The following is a 24,732-nucleotide window of genomic DNA, read 5'->3' as shown; positions in this document are numbered from 1 at the left end:
TCTGTTTCTTTTGAAACGCACACAGCATGTATAAATTCTGACACAGCTGACATAAGATTGGACATTTTTAAATGCAGCTACAGGAGAACAATCCAGGTTAAAAACAAAATTTTTAAAGCATGTTATAGTTTAAATTGATGATGCAAAGTGCTCATAAAATTAAATATGGACATCCTGCATTGTACTAACCTTCTGGTAAGTTTAGATGGCCAACTGATGAGAATATTGAAAACCTGGAGCCACCTTCCACTCTAACAGCTCTAATTATTATTCAAAAGCAGAACAAAAGCGTCAATATTTACAATACCCCACTGTTGCTACAAAAGTATGATTATGGCAAAGGGCTTTTTCTTTTTTAAAGCAAACCTTTCCTGGGATGTTGCAGCAAGTAAAACTACCAAGCCTATAATACCATGAAAGTTAACAGATTCAAAAGCAAAACAGAATTTCAACAAAGCAAATTTGACTAAGCACAGCTTCACAAATTCCACATACTTTGTTAAGAAAACCAGAATCCATTTTGTAAAATGTCAATTTAGACATTCAAGACCTGATACATTTTTCAGTATTACAAACACGATAGCTAAGAGGCTAGAGAGCCAAGGTTTTCATATCTACAATGCCAATTAATTTTCATCATCCTCAAACTCAGCAATGGAGATTTACGTAAGATAAACTTTATCCCTCCACATCCAGCATCCTGCAGAGTCAACAGAAGCACCATGTGTGTAAAGGTGATGGGCTGCAGTCCTGGAGCACCTGAACACAGCCATAATACACACAACACACACACCCTCCACCTGAGCCCCGGGTGACAACTCACTTGTTCGGATGTCTTTCCAATATGACAAAATAGACCCTTTCACCCTCTACCGAGGCGCATTCCAAGTTAGTTGAAACGGTTCTTGAGCAAAGTTTAAATAACTGGCTGACCAAAAATTTTCATGTCTCGCTGGTTTTGACATCTAGAGAAAGCAATTTTGAAAAGAATGCCTATCTACCAGCATTCGGGCCAAGATACAAACACGCTACTAAAAAAATGTTCACCTAACAGCATTTTACATTACACCAAACTATTCCATAACGAAGGGAAGAAGTTCAACCTAGAATGAAGCCCAAAGGGATAAATTAGGAAATATTTCTAAAAATGGAAAGAAAATAACACTCAAGAAGTAGCATTTAAGCAAAAAAAAGTCATTTTTGTAAGTCTCATAAGTATTCTGAAGGCAACACAAGAGACAGTCTGTGAACCTCTTAGATAGGGAAAATGACTGGCCCACAGATAGAAATGTCCCCTTTTAAAGACTCGGGGCGGGCTAGAAACTAAGTGGCTAGTCAATTTGAACATTAGGGCACAAAATCTTTTCCCACTTCAGTGGGGAGGGCATTTTCAATTCATGAAGGAAGCCTGGGTATTAGGAAGCTATATTCTGATGCTTGAAAGAGCATCCTCCAGCTCTGCACTGTCCAATATGGTAGGCACCAGCCACACGTGGCTACTGAACACCTGAACTGTGGTTAGCAAAACTCAGAAACTGAATTTTTTATTGTATTCATTTAAAACTTCAGTTCCTTAGTCAGACATTTCAAGTGTTCAAGAGCCAAATGTGGCAAGTGGCTACCTTGTTGGATAGTGCCGATATAAAACATTTCTATCACCATAGATGGTTGTATTAGACAGTGTTGTTTGGCTCCTTTATTCAACCATGAAAATTATGCCAGAGAACACAACTTAACTCCGAACCTATTTCTTAACTGCGTAACACACACCATGCTAAGCGCTGTGGGCGTTACAGAGCAACAGGAAGGCCTAATTTCTCCCTCGAAACACAATCTAGTAAAAAAGACTTAACTAGTAAGAATGAAATAAATGCTAAATTGGTGTGGGACAGGGTGGGAGGCAGTGATTAATCCTAACAGACGAAAGCACTACGGGTTTGGTTGGAGTCGGACGACTGCCTTCACTTATTAAGTGCACTGAGGCACTGGGTACAGACTTCAAAGCACAAGTTTTGGCATCAGAGAGCTCTGGGCTCATGTCCCAGCTGCATGGCCCTGAACAAAGCACTTAATCTCTCTGTATCTTCATCTTCTCACCTATAAAATGGGGGATAATAATCCCAGCCTACTTAAACGTAAGATTCTACCATACGAGATTAGGGTCAAAGGAGCTTCATAAACAAATGCACTCTCTAAATTGTTATTTTCAGTAACTCAAATAGGGTGAGGTGGGAAATCAAGAAGGCTTCACAAAAGAAGTGACATCTGAGATGGACTCTGACCTGTCTCTGAGATCCTACCAGATCTCATCCTCTAGAAGCAATTTGCATTTTTTTCCATCTCAGGTGTTGGAAATAATATTTGAACGGCACAGTGGGGAATATGAAGGCTCTATCCCCCAACCACCCAGAGGGCGGAGGGGACCCCATCTCAGTACAGCACAGGACACTGTGGGGGGAGGTTCTCTGCTAGAGGCTAGAACTGGGTCTCCTGAAAGAATCCTGGATTTTGGAGTCTGCCAGCCTGATGGAGTCTGAGCCTCACCTTTTTTTTTTTTTTGAAGATTAGCCCTGAGCTAACATCTGCCACCAATCCTCCTCTTTTTGCTGAGGAAGACTGGCCCTGAGCGAACATCCGTGCCCATCTTCTTCTGCTTTATATGTGGGACACCTGCCACAGCATGGCTTGCCAAGCGGTGCCACGTCCACACCCGGGATCTAAAGTGGCGAACCCCGGGCCACTGAAGCTGAACGTATGAACTTAACCGCTGCACCACCGGGCCAGCCCCTGAGCCTTGCCATTTCTAAGACCTTGAAAATACCACTTACACACTTCAGTCCCCTGATGTGTAAGAGGGTGGAATCCTTCCTCACCGACAGCAGAGAACACGAGTTATTTCCTATGCTATAAAGGGCCTACCAGACAGGCTGTCCAAATAGCTCCAAGCTTCACTCCTCAGCTTTCTGCAAGGGAACTCACCCGGGTATCGGAGAGCTGTGCAGTGCCCATCTTTCCCCACCAGACTGTAAGCATGTTGGAGGCAAAGACCATGCCCACACCGAGGAATCAGTAGCCCATGTCACGGTGATTTACCGAATGCCCACACTGTGCCCAACACCTTGCTGGATGTTCATTTGGACTGTCCTGTCTACTCCTCACCCCAAGCTGTTGGAGCCTCAGTTTTTCCTCATCTGCAAAGTTCCCACTTCATAGGGCCCAGGAAGTTAGAAAATGACACTGTCTGTAAAGACATCAGTACTGCACCTGGCACATAATAAAAGCACAGTAAATACCAGTTACCGTCATCTCCATTTTCTAGATAAGGAAATCGAGGGACAGAGATTAAGCTGCTGGGGTCAGTAAACGGCAAAGTTAGGCTTAACTTCCAGGCAGTCGGCCTCTGGAGTGAACAAAGCATCCAGTCCAGTGCCTGATACACAACAGGCTGAGCTCCATGAATGTCCCACGTCAGATCCTGAGCAAGGTCTAGCATCAATGAAAGTTGGACGAGAAGAGCAGCCTGATGGGCAAAGTCTAGGTGGCGTGGCCCCTCAACCTCTCCAAAATGGGGCCGTTCTGAGGACTGAGTGCACCCACACATGTAAAGGGCTCAGCAGAGGGACTGGCAGAGAATAAAGGCTCTGTAGGTGGCAGCTCTCCTGTCCTCATTCCACAGATCAGGAACGAGATAGATGAAGAAACGCCCGATGTCACTCAGCCAGTGTCTGGGCGGGACTCAACCTAGGCACTCATACTCCAGTCCGCCGGCTCTTACTCCAAATGCCCAGCAAAGCGCCTGGAAGCCGACAGGCTGGGGCCAGTCCCCCCGCACCAAGGCGCTGAGCTCCGCCGAGATAATAATGGGCACCAGCGTCAGGAGGAGCCTGAGGGGAAAAGGGCTAGAGGAACTGGGAATGCAGGCACCTGTGCCCTGGTCGGTGGAACCTCAGACTAGGACCTTTAATCTTCCCGGGCCTCAGTTTCCCTCTCGGAGACATGGGGATAATACTGTTTCCAACCTCAGAAACGCAATCGGAGGCCCGGGCCTGGGAAGCAAGGCTCAGTTAAGAAGCTCGAGAGGCCTCGGGAGCGGGTGGCGGAGAGGATAACTCGGGGGAGGGTCCAAGAGGGAGGGGAGGGGGTCATTACCTTTGCGGAGCTCGCGGTGCCACACGGAGACGATGGGTCCCGCGTGCTTGCGGTGGTGGATGAGCCACAGGGACAGGGTCTGCACGCTCTGCTGAGAGTTACTCAGCTCCGAGAGCTTCTTCTCCAGCGCCGACTCGGAGAAGGAGGACATGGTGGCAGCGGTGAGGCCCGGCAGGGAGCGGCCTGGGCCGCCCAGTGCGGCGGCAAGAGCAACGGACGAGGCCCGGGCCTCACCTGACGGCCTTGGGGACTCTTTACTGACTGACAGACGGCCAGAGGGGCAAGGAGGGGGAGGGGATGAGTCTCCGCAGAAACAGCGGCCCGCGCCGCCGCCACAAGATGGCCACCGACCTCTCACCCCGCCGAGAGGGGTCAAAGGGCAAGGGCCGGAGTGGCTGGACACAGGAGGTGTCAGAGCTGTAGAAAAACGCCTCTCCAGTGGCGGCGGCCTGTCTGGACCTCGCTCACGGCACTTCGAAAGCAACAGCCCGGGAAAAGAGCGCAGTTCAGCAGCCTCCAGAAGGCGCTTTCTCCGCTCGCGCCCGCACGCCGGCGCAGTGAGTCCCACCGGAACCCTTTCTCCCGCTCCCGCAGAACCTTTCTGGCGCTGTCCGGCGCGCTAGTTAACGCGTCACTTCCGGCGGGGCGGAGGAGGCGGGAGAGTGAGGGAAAGGCTGGAAGACGAGGTAAGGGAAGAGTGGCGGGAGCAAGAGGGAGCCCAGCAACCGCGAGCCCTTAGAGGGGGATCCTGAGGGGACACTGAGAAGGAGAGATCACGACTTGGGTATGGGAGGGGGCTTCCTCCCTCACCTAGCAGGCCCCAGGCCGCACTATCCTCTGTACGCATCCTGCTCTCTGGCCGCCCGCCTCCCCCACCCCCCCGCCCACATGCTTCTTTTTGGTTCTGCCGAACCACCCACGTGCCGTTTTCACGCCTCCACGCCTCGGCTCTCGCTGTTCTTTCTCCAAAGGTGACGTCCTGCTCTCGCCTGGTGTGCTCGCTTTCGGCCTCCAGGACCACCCTTTAATGTCCGGTTAGACATTTAGTCTGACAGCACGGCCGTGAAACACACCTTTGTGCTCTGGGCTCTTAACTGGTTTCTCATTCAGGGAGTTACATGCAGCCCTGGCCCTCTAGGGGTCCAGTTGACTTTGTGAAGTTTAAGTGATATGTTAACTTTTTGGGGGGCAGGGACAGGGAAGTCCATGGAGCATTGACCTCCTGTAAAGAACAGTATTTGAGACTCTGAAGCTTCTTCCTACTTTTAAAAATGTTAAATTCCAATTATCAAGTCAGCGGAGAAGTTTTGCCCAGCTCCTTATGGGGGTGGACGTAGGGAGTTAGGTTATTGAAGACATAATGGAATTTCAGAATTTCCTGGGGCCGCCAGTGGTGCAGGAGTTAAGTTCGCATGTTCTGCTTCTCCCCGCCCGCGGTTCACCAGTTCGGATTCGGGATGGGGACATGGCAGCGCTTGGCACGCCATGCTGTGGCAGGCATCCCACATATAAAGTAGGGGAAGATGGGCACGGATGTTAGCTCAGGGCCAGTCTTCCTCAGCAAAAAGAGGAGGATTGGCAGTAGTTAGCTCAGGGCTAATCTTCCTCAAAAATAATAATAATAATAAAAATAAATAAAATTTCTTGATTGTCATGGAACTTCCCAGTTGTGAGCAGACTCCAGTTAGGAGATGTTCTTCCAGCTGATGCCTCTTTTTGCTCTTACTAAACTGTGTTGTAGTTCTTTGCTTAGATGTTTTTACTATTTCTCCAGACTAGGATCATCGTAATCATACCTAACATAGTGAGTGGCTGCTAGGAAGACACTGTTTTCACATAGTGACTCATTTAATCCTCATGACAAAGCTGTGAATAGGTATTATGTTCCAATATTCCCATTTGTCGAATGAGGAAGCTGAGGCTGAGAGAGGTGTCGTACCCAAAATCACCTAACTAAAATTAGAGGGAAGGGACTGCATCTTATCTGTCTTTTTCACTCCAGCACCTGATTCATAGCTGATTGAGTGAATTAATATAAAAAATGAATAGCCCAAAATCACACAGTTGGTATCTAGTCATAATTATAATCTAGGGCCTTTGAGTCCAAATCTAGACCATGTTTATGTATTAAGTAACACTGTCATATACTGAGCATTTTTATACCAAGTCACTGTATATTAAGCACATTATGTACATTCTTTTATTAAATCCTTGCAGCAGTCATATGGGGTGGGGATTATTATCACTAAGTGAGAAGACGTAAAACATGGGTGAGTGTCCAATGTCACTTGGACATTGTTAGGAAATGACAGAGCCAGGAGTCAAATAAGGGTTATCTGATGTCTGATCCCAAATTCTTTACTCCCAAGCCAGTGGTTCATTCATTCATCCAGCAAATAATTTTTAAGCACCTATGTCTGAAGCACCATCCTAGGCAAACAATCCGTGTCCTCAGAAACTTATCTTCTACAGGGGAAGACAGATAAACAAACATGCAAGTAGAAAATGAGTCGGAAAGTGATGAGTGCCTTGAATAAAAGTCAAGAAGGGTAAGGGGGATGAGGCATGCATGTGTGGGCGGATAGGAGTCTATTATATATGCTGCTCAGAGAAGGCCTCACTGATACCGTGACATTTGATCAGAACCCTGAAAGAAGTGAGAGAACAAGCCATCTGCTATGTGGTGGAATATTGTTCCGTGCAGAGAGAAAACCAAGTACAGTGTGCTTAGGTTAGACCACTCTTGGCATTTTTAGGAACAGCAAAGAGGACAGTAAGGCTGGAGTGATATAAACCAGACAGCTGGAAATAAGCTCAGAAAAGTAGCCAGGGACCACATCACGTGGGGACTTGTAGGCAGTAGTAAGGACTTTGGATATTACTCTGAATGAAATGAGAGTCCATTGGACAGTTTTGAGCAAAGGAGGATCGTTGTGGCTGTTAAGTAGAAAATAGTAAGGATGCAAGGGTGGAAGCAGGAAGACCAGTTCAGCAGCTGTTGTAATAACCCAGGTGAAAGGATGACTCAGACCAGGGTGGAGGTGGTGAGAAAGGGTCAGATTCTGGGGGTATTTTGGAGGAAGAGGTCACAGAAATCTTTGCTGACAAATTAGATACAAAGTGTAAAAGAAAGATAAGAGTTTATTTGGTCCCAAGAGTTTTAGCCTAAAGCAACCATAATGGAGTTTATGTTTACTGAATTGCGGAAAGAGCTGGTTTGGGGACTAAGAGCAGGAATTCAGATTTGTGTATGTCTGGTTGGAAGTGCCTATCCAAGTAGGGATGTCTCGTGGACAAGTGGGTTTTTGGGTCTGGAGTTCAAGGGAGATATCTGGGCGAGACGTGGGAGTCATAAGAAGGAGTAGATGTGGAAAGAAAAGGGGCTCGGTGACTGAGTCATAGGACACTTCAACCTTCAGAGGTCTGAAAGATGAGGATGATTTAGTCATGTGACTTTTCTTCTTTAGCTTGTTAATATTAATTACACCGATTGATTTTCAAATTTTAAGCTGACCTTACATCCCTGGAATAAACTCTACTTTCTCATGGTGTCTAGGTGTCTAATTCTTTTTACTTACTGCTGAATTATATTTCCTACTATTTTGTTTAGGATTTTTGCATCTATATTCCTACAGGAAATTGGTGTGCAACTTTTTAAGATTTTTATTGTTTTTGTCAGGTTTTGGCATCAGTGTAATACTAGCTTCATAAAATGGATTGGAAAGTGTTTCCTCCTCTTCTTTTTCTAGAAGATTGCGTAGAATTGGTGTTAACTGTCTTTAAATGGTTGGTAGAAGTCCCCAGTGAAACCATCTGGGCCTGGAGATTTCTTCTCTCTCTTTTTTTTTTAGTTTTGTAAAAGTTTGTAAAAAGTGTGTAAAGTTATTTGTGGTATTCCTGTATTATTCTTTGATATCTACAGTCTGTAGTGCTATCTCATTTCATTACTGATACTGGTAATTTCTCTCTCTCTTGTCAGTCTTGCCAGAAGTTTGTGAATTTTATTATCTTTTCAAAGTTCTTTGTTTTGTTGATTTGTGCTCTGATCTTTATTATTCTTCCTTCTGCTTACTTTGGATTTATTTTGCGTGCCTTTTTCTAGCTTCTTGAGGTGGGAGTTTAGATTATTGATTTGAGAGCTTTCTCCTTTTCTAATATATGTATTTAATACTATAAATTTCCCTCTCAATATGGCTTTAGTTGTATCCCGCAAATTTTGATATGTTGTGTTTTCATTTTCATTCATTTCCATGTGTTTTTTAAAATTTCCCTTGAGATTTCCTCTTCGATCAATTATTTAGAAAGATGTTGCTTAGTTTCCAGGTGTTTCTTGATTTTCCTGCTCTCTCTCTGTTAGTGATTTTTAGTTTTATTCCATTGTGGTTGGGGAACACACTCTGTGTGAGTCTATAAAACTTGTGGAAGTTTGTTTTAGGGCCCAAGATACGGTCTATCTTGGCATTGTTCTGTGGGCACTTGAAAAGAATGTGTATTCAGCTATTGTGGGTCAAAGTGTTCTGGAAACGTCAGTTAGATCCTGTTGGTTGGTGGTGTTGAGTTCTTTTGTTATCCGTGTTGATTTTCTGTCTAGTTGTTCTGTCAGTTATTGAGAGAGGAATGTTGAAATCACCTATAGTTCTCCTTTCAGTTTTACCCATTTTTGTTTCATGTATTTTCTGGCTCTGTCATTTTGTTCATACACATTTAGCATTGCTAGGTCTTCTTGATAGATTTACCCTTTAATCATCATATAATGTCCCTCTCTGTCTCTGGTAATTTTCTTTGCTCTGAAGTCTACTTTATCTAATATTAACATAGCCACTCTTGCTTTCCTTTGATTAATGTTTGCGTGATAATATTTTTTTCCATCCTTTTACTTTCAACCTACCTATATCGTTATGTTTGAAGTGAGTTTCTTGTAGACAGCATATAGTAAGGTCATATTTTTTAATCCACTCTGACAATCACTGTCTTTTCATTAGTGTATTTAGACCTTTTACATTTAATATAATTGTTGATATGTTAGAGCTTAAGTCTGCCTTTTTATTTTTTGTTTTCTATTCTGCTTTTGTTTCTCTTTTTTCTTTTTCCACCCATCCTGTGGGTTAACTGAACATTTTTTAGAATTCTATTTGATTTATCTGTAGTGTTTCTCAGTGTGTCTGTTTGTATAACCATTTTCGTGGTTCTTCTAGGTATTACATTACGTGTATGTAACTTATCTTTACCAGTTCTAGTGAAGTATAGCAACCTTAGTTCTCTTTATATCTCTTTACCCTCCCCTGTTTGTAATATAATTGTCTTAAATGTTTCTTCTACATATATTTAGAACCACATCAGTCAGTGTTATAATTTTTGCTTCAACTGTCAAACACAATTTAGAAAACTCAAAAGCATAAGGAAAGCCTCTTGTATTTATACATATTTTTGTTTACCTTGTCCTTTCTGCCTACTTGATGTCCTAAAATTCCTTTTTCTTGACATTTTCTTTCTGTTTGGGGAATTTCTGTTAGCATGCTGTTAGAGTAGGCCTGCTGGTGACAAATTCTCTTAGTTTTCCTTCATCTGAGAATGTCTTGATTTCCACTTCATTCCTGATAGACATTTTTGCTGGGTATATAATTCTGTGTTGGCATTTTATTTTCAACACCTGAAAATTATTGTACCGCTTCCTTCTGCCCTACGTGGTTTCCAATGAGAAATTCACTGTGATTAGAATTGTTTTTTCCCTGTAGGCAAGGTATCATTTTTCTGTGGCTGTTTTCAAGACTTTTTGTCATTAGTTTTCAGAAATTTAATTATGACGTAATTATAATTGCTATAAATTTCTTTGGGTAATCCTGTCTGCAGTTCACTCAGCTTCTTGAGTATATAGGTTTTTGTCTCTTGGCAAACTTGGGGGCATTTTCAACCATTATTTCTTTGAGTATTTTTTCAGCCCTGCCCTTTTTCTCTTTTCCTTCTGTGACTCTTAGATCTTTTGTTATAATCCCACAGAACCCTGAGGCTCTTTGTTACTGAATTTTTCAATTCTAAAATTTCCCTTTGTTTCTTCTTTATATCTTCCATTTCTTTGTTGAGGCTTTCTATTCCTTCATGTGTTTTAAGGAAGTTCATAATTGCTCATTGAAGCATTTTAATCCTGGCTGCTGTAATAACTTTGTCAGATAATTCTAACATCTCTGTCATCTCAGTGTTGACAAATATTGATCAATTGTCTTTTTTAATTCAGTTTGAGATCTTCCTGGTTCTTGGTATAATGAATGATTTTCAATTGGACATTTTTGTATTATGTTCTGAGACTCTGGATCTTATTTAGTCTTCAGATTTAGCTGGCTTTCTCTGACACCACTCTGGCAGGAGAAGGGGCGCCCCACCTTGTTACTTCAAAGTGCAGGGAGACGTCCAGATTCCTCATGCAGCCTCCTGTGGTACTCACGAGGGAGGGTCCTCATTACTGCCAGGTGGAAGGGAGTTCTGGCTCCTCATTTGGTATTCACTGACACTGCACTACGGGTGGCCTCATTATGATTAGCACAGGGCAGTAGTGAAAGTCCTGACTCTACTAGGCGCTCTGACACCCCCCACAATGGGGAGCGAGAGGAGTACTTCCTGACTGCCAGTGAGAGTGGCTGTTCAGGCTTCCCATGCAGTCTCTCCCATGTGATTGAGAAATGATTACCACAATAAGGGGTTAGTTAACACCTCAGTCACCTCACATAATTGTCGTGTGTGTGTGTGTGTGTGTGTGTGTGTGTGTGGTAAGAACACTTGGAGATCTACTCTCTTAGCAACTTTTAAGTATATAATCCAGTGTTGTTAACTATAGTCCCATGCTGTACATTACATCCCCAGAACTTATTCATCTCATAACCAGAAGTTTGTGCTCTTTGGCCAACGTATCCCCATTTCCTCCACCACTCAGTCCCTGGCAACCACCGTTCTACTGTCTATTTCTGTGAATTTGTTACTTTGCCTTCTCTGACACCCCCCTGAGCAGGTTTGGGGTGCCTCATTACCACCTCGTGAGAGTGGAAATCTAGGCTCCTCAGTCAGCCTTTGCCAGTGTGGATGGGGATGCGACCAGTTTTTTCTGTAGTATGTGGCTGGAGTAGAGCAGTTATGGTCTACATTTTTGTCCCTCTGGCTGCCCTTTCCTGGTCCTTTGTCTAGAGAGAGCAGGCTTTTGATGGGGCTTTTTGTGTCTGTACCCATTGGTGCTTCCAAGTTGCCAATTTCTTCAACTCTAAGTCTGGGATCTATGAGGCAAAAAGAAAACCCAAGGAACTCACTACTCTCTCATTCATCATGTCCTGAGATCCCGAGCTAGTCTTTTCTTCTCTCCACCTTTCAATCCTTGTATGTTTGTTTTATGTATATTGTCCAGGGTTTTTTGTTATACTTAACAGAAAGGATAGGGAAATATACATCTACTCCATCTTCCCAGAAGCAGAAGTTCTCTATTTTTATATATGTATGTATGTGTATACAAATATACAGAATTTTTGTTTATATAAATATTTATTTATAAATAAATGGAATTATATACACACACATCAATCACCTGGAGAGCTTATCCCAATTTTTAGTGCCAGAGCAGAAATGTGGGGGAGGCAGGGGTAGCTGTGTATTTTAATGTACACTGTTTTCTAAGGTAAGAATCACTTTTCTGGAATATACTGCCTACCAAAGAACTTCTTGCCTAGTGGAGGGGACAGGCACATAGTGTTAGTGTAATACAAGGCACTGTTTCATAAGTGTTCTGTACAGGACGGAGTCATTTCTGGAAGGATTTGTGGGATCTCCTTGATTCCTCTCCTCCACCTTCTGTTTTGTATACTTCGTGTACTTAGAGTGTATTACACTCCCTTTTGCAGGGTTAGACCCCCAGTTAACTTTGTCTCTCCCTTCCCTCTTCAAGAGCTTAGCACAGCGCGGGGCAGGTGCTATATGCTAGGGAAAGGTTTTTCAGTAGAAGGAAGGCTGAAGGATGAGTAGGAAGCTGCAAAACTTCAGAGCATGCTAGAGGATTAATGTTTATCCAGCTTCTTTTACTCATTTATTAAACAAACAGTTAGTGAATGGGAACTGCTTGGCAGATACTGAACCAGATGCTGGAAAAACCACAGCAAAGCTGCAACACTAAAAAGTATTCCATTTATTTGGAGAGACACACAAATGAACCAGTCGTCTTAACCCAAGGCATTGGTCCTCCAGCATACCCTGAACACTACTGCCCGATGGATTATTGAACAGTTTCCTCTTTCGTCACCTGACTCTTGTTCTTCAGGAGGCAGAGTGAGTGTAGAATGTACACAGTGCAGGATTCCCACACCTGGCTGGTCATCAGGCTGGCCTTGCAAACTTTTGAAATAGATTCCCAAGCATACCTGCCAGCCCCCCTGCCCCGTATAGATTCTGATTCAGTAGATCTGGTATGGGGCTCAGGAATCTGTACTTACATTGTTCCCCCTTGATTCTGGTAAACAGTTGGGTTGGGAGCCTCTGGTATAGTGGAAAGAGTACATAAAGCTTTTGGAGTCACTCGGGCTTGGGGTGAATTCCAGGTCTGACATTGCTTGCTGTGTGACTGTGGGCATCGCTTAACCTCTCTGAGCCTTGTGTTACTCAGTTTCTGGATGAGGAGTTTTCATACATAAAATACCTAGCACATTGCCTGGCATGTAATGGACTTTTTCCAACAAATATTAATTCTCTCCCTTCTATTCAAGAACTTGTATTGGCAGTTCTTCTGTCTCCTGTCTCTGGGAGCTAAATCCAGTCGTCCTATCCATATGCTGGTTATTCAGACTTAGGCGTTTGGGAGATCATCTTATCCACCAAATTTATTTTATATTGAAGAAACTGAAATTCATGGAAATCACACAGCCAGGTGCTGCAAGAGCCAGGACTAGAACCTTGATAGTCGGATTCGTGTTCTCATACTCATTCTGTCCCTGTCCTGGAGACAGTGTAAAAGTGGGCTGGGGTACAGCCAAAATCTACAGCTAGGATTGCTCCAGAGAATGAATCTAGCAAGATCCTCCCATAATGGGTGAGATCAACTACCTATAGGAATAACTCACCCCAAGAGAGGAGAGTATGGCAGTTTTTACCCACAATCCAGTTCAGACGTGGCTGATATTAAAGCTCTACCAATGAGAGAACCAGATCTTGGACTATGGCTATTGATTCAACGAGCATGTATTGAATACTTGCTCTGAGCCAGAAGCAATAAACAAACCTGTCAAATATCACTGCCTTCATAGAGCCTACAATCTAGGGAGCGGAGAGAAACAATAAACAGATAAATAGGTAGATGGTCTGGTTTGATAGATGATGCTAAGTGCTATAGAGAAAAATTTTAAAGATTTTGTTTTTTTCCTTTTTCTCCCCGAAGCCCCCCGGTACATAGTTGTGTATTCCTGTTATGGGTCCTTCTAGTTGTGGCACGTGGGAAGCTGCCTCAGCATGGCTTGATGAGCGGTGCCATGTCCGTGCCCAGGATTTGAACCGGCGAAACCCATGGCCACCGCAGCAGAGCACGCGAACTTAACCACTTGGCCATGGGGCTGGCCCCCTTGGAGAATAATTTTAAAGGCAAGGAAAGAAGATAGGGAGTGCCAGGGTGGCCCACTAGGCACTCGCATTCCACGGTTGATTGCACGGAGGATGGGTTGCAGTTTTAAATAGAAGTGATCAGAAAAGGTCTCACTGAGAATTTGCATTTGAGCAAAGCCCTGAAAGAGGTGAGAGAGCTAGCCGGGAAGATTTATGGCGGAAGAACAAGTGCAAAGGCCCTGAGCAAGCAATCAGAATGTCACCGCTGGGAGAGGCGTGGCTCCCTTGCCATGATGGCATCTCTGTCTATTGCCTCTGCCTTTATTAGGTGCTATGACTTTTCTTCCTTCTGGCCTTTGCTTGTGACAGGTGTTTTCGCCTTGATTAGCCTTCCCACACAGCCCCGAGTATGTGGACCCCTAACCCCAACCCCAGACCTCCTCCCTCCATGGACGCTTCCCTGTCCATGTGCATTCTTTTTCCAAGTTCCTTTTGCACTTCTTTTTTTCCTCTCTTTTTCATTTCTTGATTGTAGGACATAATAAGTGCCTTGTAACCTACCGTCTTATAAGTGTCTGTAAAGGGTAGTACCTTGTCCTGTATAGATGGTCCCGTTTGTCTTCACCACCCATATGCCATGGCCCAGGGATCTTGTATAGCCCATCCCTGTGACGAGGCAGGGGGAGGGGGAGGGGGAAAGAGCTGGCAGAGGGAATGGGTTCACTCATGCACTGTGACTGCAGGTCTCTTCCCTTACCTCTGCAGCAACTGCTTTCCACGACCCAGGAGGGTGTGCTGAATGAGGGAAAGTGCAGACGGCCATTATGTTTATTCAGTCACCGCTGGCCACAGTTGAGCTCTGGGTTGTTTTCTCTACTCACCCAGAGAATCAGCTTGGTCTGAATGCCTCGTCTCAGGATCACTTTCTGGGCCAGAATGCCCCTGTAGCTGTCAGTTACATAATTGTCAAGCTTTGCAGCACCACTTTAAATAATCAGCGTTGCATTTTATAGGAATAGAATCTGGTACTCCTAAGGTTCTAAATCTCTAAACAATTCCTTCTGTAATTGACATATTGTCACACGAGTGTGATTTCATGGCCATCCCATAAAGGTAGGTGATTGCCTTTTATAGTCATGTCAAAGTAGCAATTTGTTACACTGTCTTCCTTACAGAAAGCTGGTTTATATATTTCTAAGCCTATAACCCATTCTTTTGAAGATTTGCCATTGTGGTAAATCTTCATCTGTATAGTATTCCATTAAGAGAATATACCACAATTTATCCATTCTATTATAGATGGGCATTTGGGTCGTTTCTGTTTGGGAGCAATTGTGGATAGCATATTCCAGAACACACCTTTTGGTAAATTTGTGTATGCATTTTTGTTGAGTGTTTATCAAAGATTGGAATTACTAGATCACAGAGCAGATGTATATTCACCTTTGGAATAGTAGCTACTGCCAAAGTGTTTTCTAAACTAGTTATACCAATTTACACTCCTACCAGCACTGAATGAGAGTTCTAGCTGCTTCATATCCTTGCCAACACCCAGTATTTTCTTTTTCTTTTTTTTTTTTTCAGACTTAGCCCTTGTGGTGGGTTGTGCAGTCGTGTTTTAATGCGGTTTTAAATTGTGTTTTCCTGACTAATGATGTTGAATGTCTTTCATATGTTTAGTGGCCATTTGAATATCCTCTTTTGCCATATGTCTGTTCAAGTTCTTTTCCATGTTTTTGTTGGGTTGTCTTTTTCTTAATAATTTATAAAAAAATATGTTATATTATAAATGTGAACATTTTGTCAGATATATAGCAAATATCTTTCCTCACTTTATGGGTTGTCCTTTCACTCTCTTGATGGTGTCTTGATGAACAGAAGTTCTTAATTTTAATGTCCAATTTATCAGTTTTTTTGGTTAGCCCTTTTCTGTATCCTGTTTAAGAAATCTTTGCCTACTCCAAGATCACAAAGATGTTCTTCCCTGTTTTCTTTGGAAAGTTTTATTGTTTTACATTTCACATTTAAATCTGGTTTGAGATGAAATCAAGACATATATGTTTTTTCATATGGATGGCCAGGTGACACAGCACCTTTAATTGAAAAAACCATTCTTTTCCCCACTTTATTGCAGTGTCACCTTTGTCAGGTATGCGAGTCTATACATGGACGCTCTATTGTATATGTGGGAGCTGTTCCTGGACTCTGTTCTGTTCCATGAATCTGTTTGTCTTTCTTTATGCCAATAACATACTGCCTTTAATTATTATACCTTTACCATAAATCTTGAAATCAGATAGTCTAAGAACTTATACTGCCACCACTTGACAGTTTAATTTCTGTTCTTCAAGATTGTCTCTGCTCTTGTAGGTGCTTTGCGTTCCCATGTCAATTTTAGAATCAGCTTGTTACTTTCTACAAAATCCTTCTGGGTTTTTGATTGGGATTGTGTTGACTCTGTACCAGTGGTTCTCATCCAGGGGTGATTTTGCCCTCTGTAGGACACTTGGCAGTGTCTTGAGACGTTTTTGATTGTCACTTGAGGGAGTACTACCGGCATCCGGGGGACAGAGGCCGAAGATGTTGCTCAATATCTGACACTGCGTAGGACAGCCCTCCACCAACAAACACTTATCCAGCCCCAAACGGCAATAGTGCCACTGTTGGGAATCTCTGAATTAATACGATCTCTACTTCAGCTGGACTTCTGTCTACCATCTTACTGTTTTCTATCTGACCCACCGGTTTTGCTTCTTTTCTCTCATTTTTTATTTTCTTTTGGATAAATCAAAAATATTTATTATTCCACTTTTACTGCTCTCTGAACTTTTTAGGTATATATTCTTTTACAATTCTTTGCAAGCTTATCCTACCGATTTCAACATGCTACAGTCTAATACAAATTCTTTTACTGCTTCCAGATGCCGCTAGACTCTTAATACACTTAACTCTTTTTATACCCACCATGTGCCTTCTGTGCGTTATTGTCTTCTATTTTGGATTTATACATATACTTAGACTACAAAAGACATAATTATGTTTTTTACAGTTAATATTCTTTTATGTTGACCTATGGCATTATTCTTCATTCCCCCCAACATTTCCATGCTTCTGTCTAGGTTTATTTTCTCCCTTTATTTTTAACTTTAGTGCGGACCTGATAGCAGTGAATTCACTCAATTTTTTGTTTGTCTAAAAACATCTTTATTTTACCTTCAGTTTTGAAAGATGTTTTGTAGAATATAAAATTCAAAGTTGGTGGTTATTTTCCTTTAGCACTTTAAAGATGTCATTCTGTTATCTTCTGGATTTTGTAATTTCTGTTGAGAGTTATGTGTCAATCTTATTACTCCATTAGTTTTAGGATTTTTCTCTTTATTTCTGGTTTTCAGCAGTTTGACTATGAATGTGTCTGTGTGTGTTTTTCTTAATATTGTCAGCTTGGGGTTTGCTAAGCTTCTTGAATCTGTGGATTGATCTCTTTCATTTGTTTGGCATTTCTCAGCCATTTGTCCCCCAGCAGCAGCCTCCTCCCAGAAGTCATATATTTTGAGATCCCTGAAGACAGCAGTTTTGTCCACCCTCAGCCCTGCGTTACCCCATTAAAAGCATTGTGGTTTCTCTTTCCTCAGTGACAGCCCTCCGCCTGGGCCACACCATTATCCTGAGCTCACATCCAGGATCAGCAAGGGCCAAAAAAACCCCAGGTATTGATTGTTGACTCACTCTAAGTTAACATTCACCCCTCACGAGATTGTTAGTCCATCTGTTGCTTCCACAACTATGTGATGCTTTAAGAAATGATTTTTGTAATTTATCTGGCTTTTTCTAGTTATCAGCAAGAGTATTGGTCTGCCATCCCCTACTGTATCCTGCTTGAAAGCAGAATCAGTACAGATGTTTTTGACTGCTTATCACATGCCAGATACCGTTCTAGGTTATGGGTATAGTATTGCCTGGTCTAAAGTAGGTAGAACAGACATATACAAAATAATACTGTATGCTAAATACGGTAAAAGGCAGTGTGTACAGTGGTGGGACAAAGGAGGCTGGTGTGAAAAAGCACCACCTGTTTGAGAAATTGCAAGTTTTCTCATTTTATGTAGCGGAAATTTCAAGTTTAAGGGGTGAAGCAATGAGAGATGAGGTTGATGAGACAGGCAGGGGCCTGATGGTGAAGGCCCTGTATGCCATGGTAAAAAGGTGTTTGTACTTTAGGCAGGCTATGAGAGCAGTTGAAGAATTTTAGGCATGGAGAAGAGTGATCAGATTTTTGTTTTAGAAAGATTAGTTACATATCACTGTGAGATGTGGATTCACAAAGGGCAAGCACACACAGCAAGGGGCCAGAGAGGAAACTGTTACAGTCAGTCCAACATTAAATAGATGATTATCCTCATCAACAGATTTGAAGGATGTTGAAGGGGTAGAATGGATGAAACTTAAGGGAATAGTGAAATTAAGAGGGAGGTGAAAGAAAGCAGAGTCTAAGGTTTCTAGCTTAGGTAAGGACCATGTCACAAAGGGAATACAAAAGGAAGAGCAAATGAGTTCAGTTTGGGACATTTATGTGTTCCCACTTTATTAGTTCCACGTTTTTGTCAAATAATCTGAGAACTTAGGGGATCGCAGGTCATCTTCTTGAAACTCTTGAGATAAAGAGAGATGCAGGGCCCCAGGCCATTGCCTTCATCCCAGCTTTAACCAGACCCTCTGAGTTTATCTGTTTTATATGCTGGGCTTCCACGAAAACATTTTATTTGAAGAAAGTTTTCTGTGCTGAAAGGAAAAACAAAGTTACTCAGCAGTGTTTCCTTTTTCTTTCCCCTTCCCATTTAGGTCTCTGTTTCAAGTTGTTGTTTGAATGGAGTCTTTGCTCATGTCTCTCCCTCTGGTAGGGTATCTGGGTGATACCCTCTCTGCATCCTTGTGTGTTGTTCTTGCACCCTACAGGTGAATCTGTGGCTGGATGTAGGGTTAGGGGACCACAATCCTTTGTCTTCAGTCAGTAGGTGCTGTTCCACTGTCTTCTGGTATAACATTGTTGCAAACGAGAAATCCAAAGCCAGTCTTTCTTGTACAAGTTATTTGTTGTTTCTTCCTAAGAGGATATATGATTTTTCTCTTTATCTTTAGTGTACAGGAATTTTACCAGAATGTGACTAGGTGTGTATCCTTCAGTCTTTTCAATCTCCACATAAATCTTTTCACAGTTCCGGGAAATGTTTCAGTTATCTATTTGTTTTCACTCCTCCGTCTGTTCCTTTTCTCCTTCCAGAGTTCCCGGCTATTTACATGTTGGTTCTCCCAGACTGTCCTCCAAGTCACAATTTCCCTCTCTCTGTATTTCTGCTCAGAGTTTTAAGATAGGTCTACTTGATCTTCCAGGCCACTAATTAGATCTCAGCAACTAGCCATCCTTTTTTTCTTTCTTTTCATCAGTTGAACTCTTTTGGTGTGGAAAATGGTGTTTTAAAAATTCTAAGAAATATCTTTTGTCTTGTCGTTGAACTTCATTATTGGTCTTATTACTTCTCAGATTCTTGTCTGTCTCCTTCAGTGGTTCTGTTAATCTAAGATTCACCACCTCAGGGGTGCTCTGCTTGCTTTTCCTGCCTCCGACTGCTGGGTCCCAGTAAGTGGTTATTTTCCTGTCCTTCTCTTGTTCCACTCCCAGTACCTCAGCAGGGGATGGCACAGCAGCCTCTGGGACATCACTGTGTGAGCTGGTGCCAATGAGGTGTCAGTAGTCCCCAGCCAAGTGTTCTGGCATCCACACCTGGCATTTTCCTAGCCTGGGATAGGGACAATTTGAGCTTCTTCCCTTCCCTGGCTTCCTGGGGGGCTCGCAGAGACCAGGAGATATCCCTCCAGGAAACCTCACAGAGACAGCATTGCCCTTCCTCACAGGGGTCCCTGGAGCTCTGTGGATCTGACTCTCCAGGGTATTAGAGCCCGATTGTTGCCCTGGAGCCCTCTCCTGACCCCAGGGGGACTCCAGCACCCTCTCTCTCTCTGGGCTGAGCAGGTCTCACCCACACCCACCAGGCACCAATTGCCTGCCAGCCCTCTAGTCACTGGGGCTCAGGAGAGTTCCCTGGATTGGGGTTAGGGAGAGGCAGCAAAGACATTTTCTTGTCATCTATTCAGAAACTCCCAGCAAGTAGAGCCACCAGAGAGAGAGAGACCACCAGACTAGACAATCTGTAGGCTTCATCCGATCCCAGCATTTTACAGTTGTTCACATTTATGGTCTCCAGCTCCAGCTCAGTCCTCAGTACCCTTGGGCCACACTTTTATGTCTTCCCAGCATGCTCTGCTTCCCCAAAGGGAATATTTGAGACTTTTATTTCTCTCTTCAAGCCCTCTGTTTACCTCCCTTCTTGTTCATTGTCAGCCCATGACTTTGAATTTCTCCTCACAGAGCAGAGACTCTTGTATTAAGTTGCTCAGCTCCTTTGGTTACTTATAAACCTATCTCCTTTCACTGCTCGCCTGCTTGCCCGCCGTCCATCTTTCCATCCTGCTTGACTCTCTCTTCTCCACGGTTTCTGTGATAGTGTGCGCTCCTGGTTTCCCGTTTCTCTGGCCACTCCCTTTCATTTGTTTGGCTTTCAGCCTGACCCAGCTCGGATTCTTCTCCCACACTACTCGCTGCCAGGGCATCTTTTCAGTGCGTAAAGTTTATCGTATCACCCCCTGCTTAAAACCTCTCCATAGCTAGAACAGGCAAAACTAATCTGTAGTGATAGAAGTCAGAATAGTGACCACTTCTGGGCAGGTGACATAGGACTTGATTGCAGAAGGGCATGAGGGAGCCTTCCAGGCTGCTGGAAATATTCTGTATCTTGTTTTGGGTAGTGGTTACATGGGTCTCTACATACATAAAAATTCACTGAGCTGTACATTGACTAGTGCATTTTGCACTATGTATGTTATACCTCAAGTTTAAAAAGACAAAACTTTCAGTAGCTCTCCATTACTACCACAGGTTAAAATTCCCACTCCTTAGGGAACCTTAGGGGTTACAACCCCTGTTCATAGGTTCCTGTCCATTCCTCTCTCGAGTCTTGGCTCCAGCATCTTCTTCCTGGCTTTCCCAGGGTTATGAGGGTTAGGTCTCCACACTCGGGATGTAAGTATAGACCTGCCTTGTTTCTGGACAGACTGTGTGCTAATAACTTTACCTCTGCTTCCTCACTAGACTGGAGGCTCCCTAAGAATAGGAAGCGTCTCTTTTCAGTTCCATTGCTCCCCTAGTGCCTTGTGTGGTGACTGCACATGGGCCCCCCACTCTGTTGAGTGAACGAATGCAAGTTTACTTTGTATTTCCTTTGAGCTTCTTTACCGTATTGCTTCTGTACTGAAAAGTTTCCCTCCTCCAGCCTGCAGGATGTTTCCTCAGTGAGAGGAAAGCCACTGCACAATGGCAGTTTTTGATACTCCTGAGGAGGCCTTTGGCGTCTTACGTCCAGTCTGTGTTCAGCTCACAAAGACCCAGACGGTGGAGAACGTGGAGCGTCTGCAGGCACAGTTACAAGCCGTGAGCGACTCCGCCCTTCAGGAACTTCAGCAGTACATCCTCTTCCCTTTGCGATTTACTCTGAAGGCCCCGGGTCCCAAAAGAGAGCGCTTGATCCAGAGTGTGGTGGAATGCCTCACGTTTGTCCTCTCTTCAACATGTGTGAAGGAACAGGAGCTTCTCCAGGAACTCTTTTCGGAACTCTCTGCTTGTCTGTATTCACCCAACTCCCAGAAACCCGCAGCTGTGTCAGAGGAGTTGAAATTGGCTGTGATCCAGGGCCTGAGCACATTAATGCACTCGGCTTATGGGGATATCCTTGTGACTTTTTATGAGCCCTCCATTCTGCCTCGTTTAGGATTTGCTGTGTCTTTACTGTTAGGCCTAGCAGAACAGGAGAAATCGAAGCAAATTAAAATTGCTGCCTTAAAGTGTTTACAGGTTCTGCTGTTTCAGTGTGATTGTGAAGACCATCCGAGGTCCTTGGATGAGCTTGAGCAAAAGCAGCTGGGGGACTTGTTTGCTGCTTTTTTACCTGGAATCTCAACTGCACTGACCAGGGTTATCACGGGGGACTTTAAACAAGGGCACAGCATTGTCGTGTCTTCCCTACAGATCTTTTACAAGACAGTGGGCTTCGTTATGGCTGATGAGCAGCTCAGAAGACTCTCAAAGGTCCAAGCAAAGCCTGCAGTGGAGCACAGAGTAGCAGAGCTGATGGTTCACAGGGAAGCCGATTGGGTAAAAAATACCAGCGACAAGTTGACTATCCTTATTAAAAAGATAATTGAGTGTGTTTCGGTTCACCCCCACTGGAAGGTGAGACTGGAACTGATAGACCTTGTCGAGGCCCTTCTTGTGAAGTGCAGTCAGTCACTGGTCGAGTCGGCTGGCCCCCTTCTGAAGGCGTTGGTGAGTCTAGTGAATGATGAGAGCTCTGAAGTCCAAGCCCACTGCAGTAAGGCTCTGAGACATTTTGCAGATCAGAAAGTAGTGGTGGGCAACAGGGCCTTTGCTGACATCTTGTCGGAAAACCTACATTCCCTTGCCACATCTCTTCCCCGCCTAATGAACTCCCAAGATGATCAGGGCAAATTCTCTACTCTCTCCTTGTTACTCGGTTATCTGAAACTCTTGGGCCCAAGAGTGAACTTTGTCCTCAACTCTGTGTCCCATCTCCAGCGCCTTTCCAAAGCACTTATCCAAGTTCTAGAATTAGACGTGGCTGACATCAAGGTTGTTGAAGAGCGACGCTGGAACTCAGGTCATCTGAGTGCTTCTCCGAGGACTTCAGCTGCAGGACCACGACGTCAGATCCAGAGGAGGTATTTCCGCTTCTTCACCGATGAGAGGGTTTTCCTGCTCTTGCGGCAGGTTTGTCAACTTCTGGGCTTTTATGGGAACCTCTATTTGCTTGTGGATCACTTTCTGGAACTGTACCACGAATCTGTGGTTTACCGGAAGCAAGCCGCCATGATTCTGAATGAACTGGTTGCAGGGGCTGCTGGGCTGGAGGTGGAGAATCTTCATGAAAAACATACTGAAACAAGCCCAGAGGAACTGAGAGAGATTGTGACGTCTATACTTGAAGAATACACGAGCCAAGAAAACTGGTATTTGGTCACTTGTATCAAAGCTGAAGAAATGGGAGAGGAGCTAACAGTGAAGCAGTCAGGCCTCCAGGCTATCACATCTGGTGCTCACACCTGCCAAGTTTCATCTTTTCTAGCCTTCTCAAACCCCAGTCCCACTATTTGCTCCATGAACAGCAACATCTGGCAAATATGCATCCAGTTGGAAGGGATTGGCCACTTTGCATATGCACTAGGAAAAGACTTTCGTTTGCTCTTGATGTCAGCGCTCTATCCAGTACTGGAGAAGGCTGGAGACCAAACCCTTCTCATTAGTCAGGCAGCTGCCAGCGCCATGATGGACATTTGCCACGCTTGTGGCTACGACTCCCTGCAGCACCTGATCAATCAGAATTCAGACTATTTGGTGAATGGGATCTCTTTAAATCTGCGTCATCTGTCTCTGCACCCCCATACCCCAAAGGTCTTGGAAGTCATGCTGCAGAACTCGGACGCTAGCCTGCTTCCTTTGGTGGCAGACGTGGTTCAAGATGTCTTGGCTACTCTGGACCAATTTTATGATAAGAGAGCTACTTCCTTTGTTAGTGTTCTGCACGCCCTGCTGGCAGCATTAGGTACATTGAAAACTCTTTTTAATGCTGATTTGGGGGAGGACTAGTATCCTTGTTTGGGTAACCTTATTTTTTTCTCTGTCTATAGTTAGGCTATAGGGGACATTATTTGAGTAGTTGTCTATCCAGTCCCATATGTTATGCTAGGGTTTGCTACCATTACTTATTTTTTATACTTTTAATAATCTCTACCATCTATTGAGCTCCTGCTGTGTGCCAGGGACATAAACCCTACAGACTAAATGTAAACATTATTTTTATTTTACAGATAAGAAGAACTAATGCTCAGTAAGATCTTACTTAACCAGGGTCACACAATTAATGAGTAAAGTCGGGATTTATGACAATTTAGTTCTTTTCAATATACTGTACTGCTTCTGACAGTACTTAGAGTTAGCAATATCTATGCTAATGGACAACAGGAATAACAAGAATTATTCAGTCACAGATAATCTAGAGCAGTACTGTCCAATAGGACTTTCTGTGATGATGGAATGCTCTGTCAATACAATAGCCACTAGCTACATGCGGCTAGTGCAACTGAGGAACTGAATTTTTAATTTTAATTGAAGCCGCATGTAGCTCATGACTGCCATGTTGGACAGAGCAGGTCTAGAAACTCTGTTAACCTTTTAATTGCATGTGGTGGTTTGAGTTTCTTTCCTTCCCTTTGATCCTGCTGGGTGTCTGTGGAGTTGTTAGCTGCCATTAAAATGGCAAAGTTGGAGTATAAGAGAAAGAATTCCTGAACTGGGTAGTCAGGCTTTGAATGAAAAAAATGATGAGCTCTATACCTGTGTCCCTTTTATCCAAAGAGTGTATCTCCAGTGTTTACTGCTGATAGCCTCCAAAGTAGGGGAGAAGGTCACTGACCTCATTTTGTCAGCTGAGAAAGCCAAGACCATTAAGAAAGCTTCTCATGGAAGATGACTGGGACAGGGACAGTCTCCTGTCCTATAGCTGATACCATTTCCAGTGTTCATTCATTCATTCATTCACAACATTCACATGCAGGGTAAATGTTCTTTTATTCCTTCTTTCAATAAAGAGTGCCTCCGTATGTCAGACACTGTGCCAGGTAATCAGGACACAGCAGTGAGCAAGACAAATAAAGTCATGGAGCTTTCCTGCTACTGCAAGAGAGATAAGTAAATCATTAAACAGGTTTGTTTCAGATTCTAATAAACACTGTGAAGAAAATAGACAATTTGATGCAAGAGAATGACAGGGACAAGCTACTTTAAGTAGAGTGGTCAGGGAGGGCTTCTCTGAGGAAGCAACAATAGAGCTGAGACAT

At 43.7% G+C, this 24,732-nt stretch overlaps 2 protein-coding genes across 10 annotated transcripts in view; one reads left to right on the top strand and one right to left on the bottom strand.

The window, feature by feature from the left end:
• RPRD1B (regulation of nuclear pre-mRNA domain containing 1B) overlaps positions 1-4,752 on the bottom strand; it is an 86,143-nt gene extending 81,391 nt beyond the window's left edge. For 4 of the 6 annotated variants that reach the window (XR_011531083.1, XR_011531082.1, XM_070589191.1 and 1 more), the window contains exon 1: positions 4,150-4,300. Coding sequence is in view for 4 of the 6 variants with exons in the window: in XM_070589191.1 (XP_070445292.1) it covers positions 4,150-4,300 (151 nt within the window). In the remaining 2 variants the exon portion in view is untranslated. Of the gene's footprint in view, positions 1-4,149 lie in introns of all 6 variants that reach the window. The other 2 variants (XM_008517428.2, XM_008517432.2) reach the window with 2 other exon arrangements.
• The window catches only part of TTI1 (TELO2 interacting protein 1), a 44,766-nt gene continuing 24,735 nt past the window's right edge, over positions 4,702-24,732 (top strand). For 2 of the 4 annotated variants that reach the window (XM_008517426.2, XM_070589188.1), the window contains exons 1-2: positions 4,702-4,835; positions 21,096-23,438. In XM_008517426.2, the coding sequence (XP_008515648.2) occupies positions 21,137-23,438 (2,302 nt within the window). In that variant the 5' untranslated portion in view covers positions 4,702-4,835; positions 21,096-21,136. Of the gene's footprint in view, positions 4,934-17,342; positions 17,418-21,095; positions 23,439-24,732 lie in introns of all 4 variants that reach the window. The other 2 variants (XM_008517427.2, XM_070589187.1) reach the window with 2 other exon arrangements.

This window comes from Equus przewalskii, chromosome 21 (assembly GCF_037783145.1).
Source record: "Equus przewalskii isolate Varuska chromosome 21, EquPr2, whole genome shotgun sequence".
Lineage (NCBI taxonomy): Eukaryota > Metazoa > Chordata > Mammalia > Perissodactyla > Equidae > Equus > Equus przewalskii.
The sequence above is the reverse complement of the archived record's forward strand: the minus strand, read 5'-3'. Positions and strand labels throughout refer to the sequence as shown.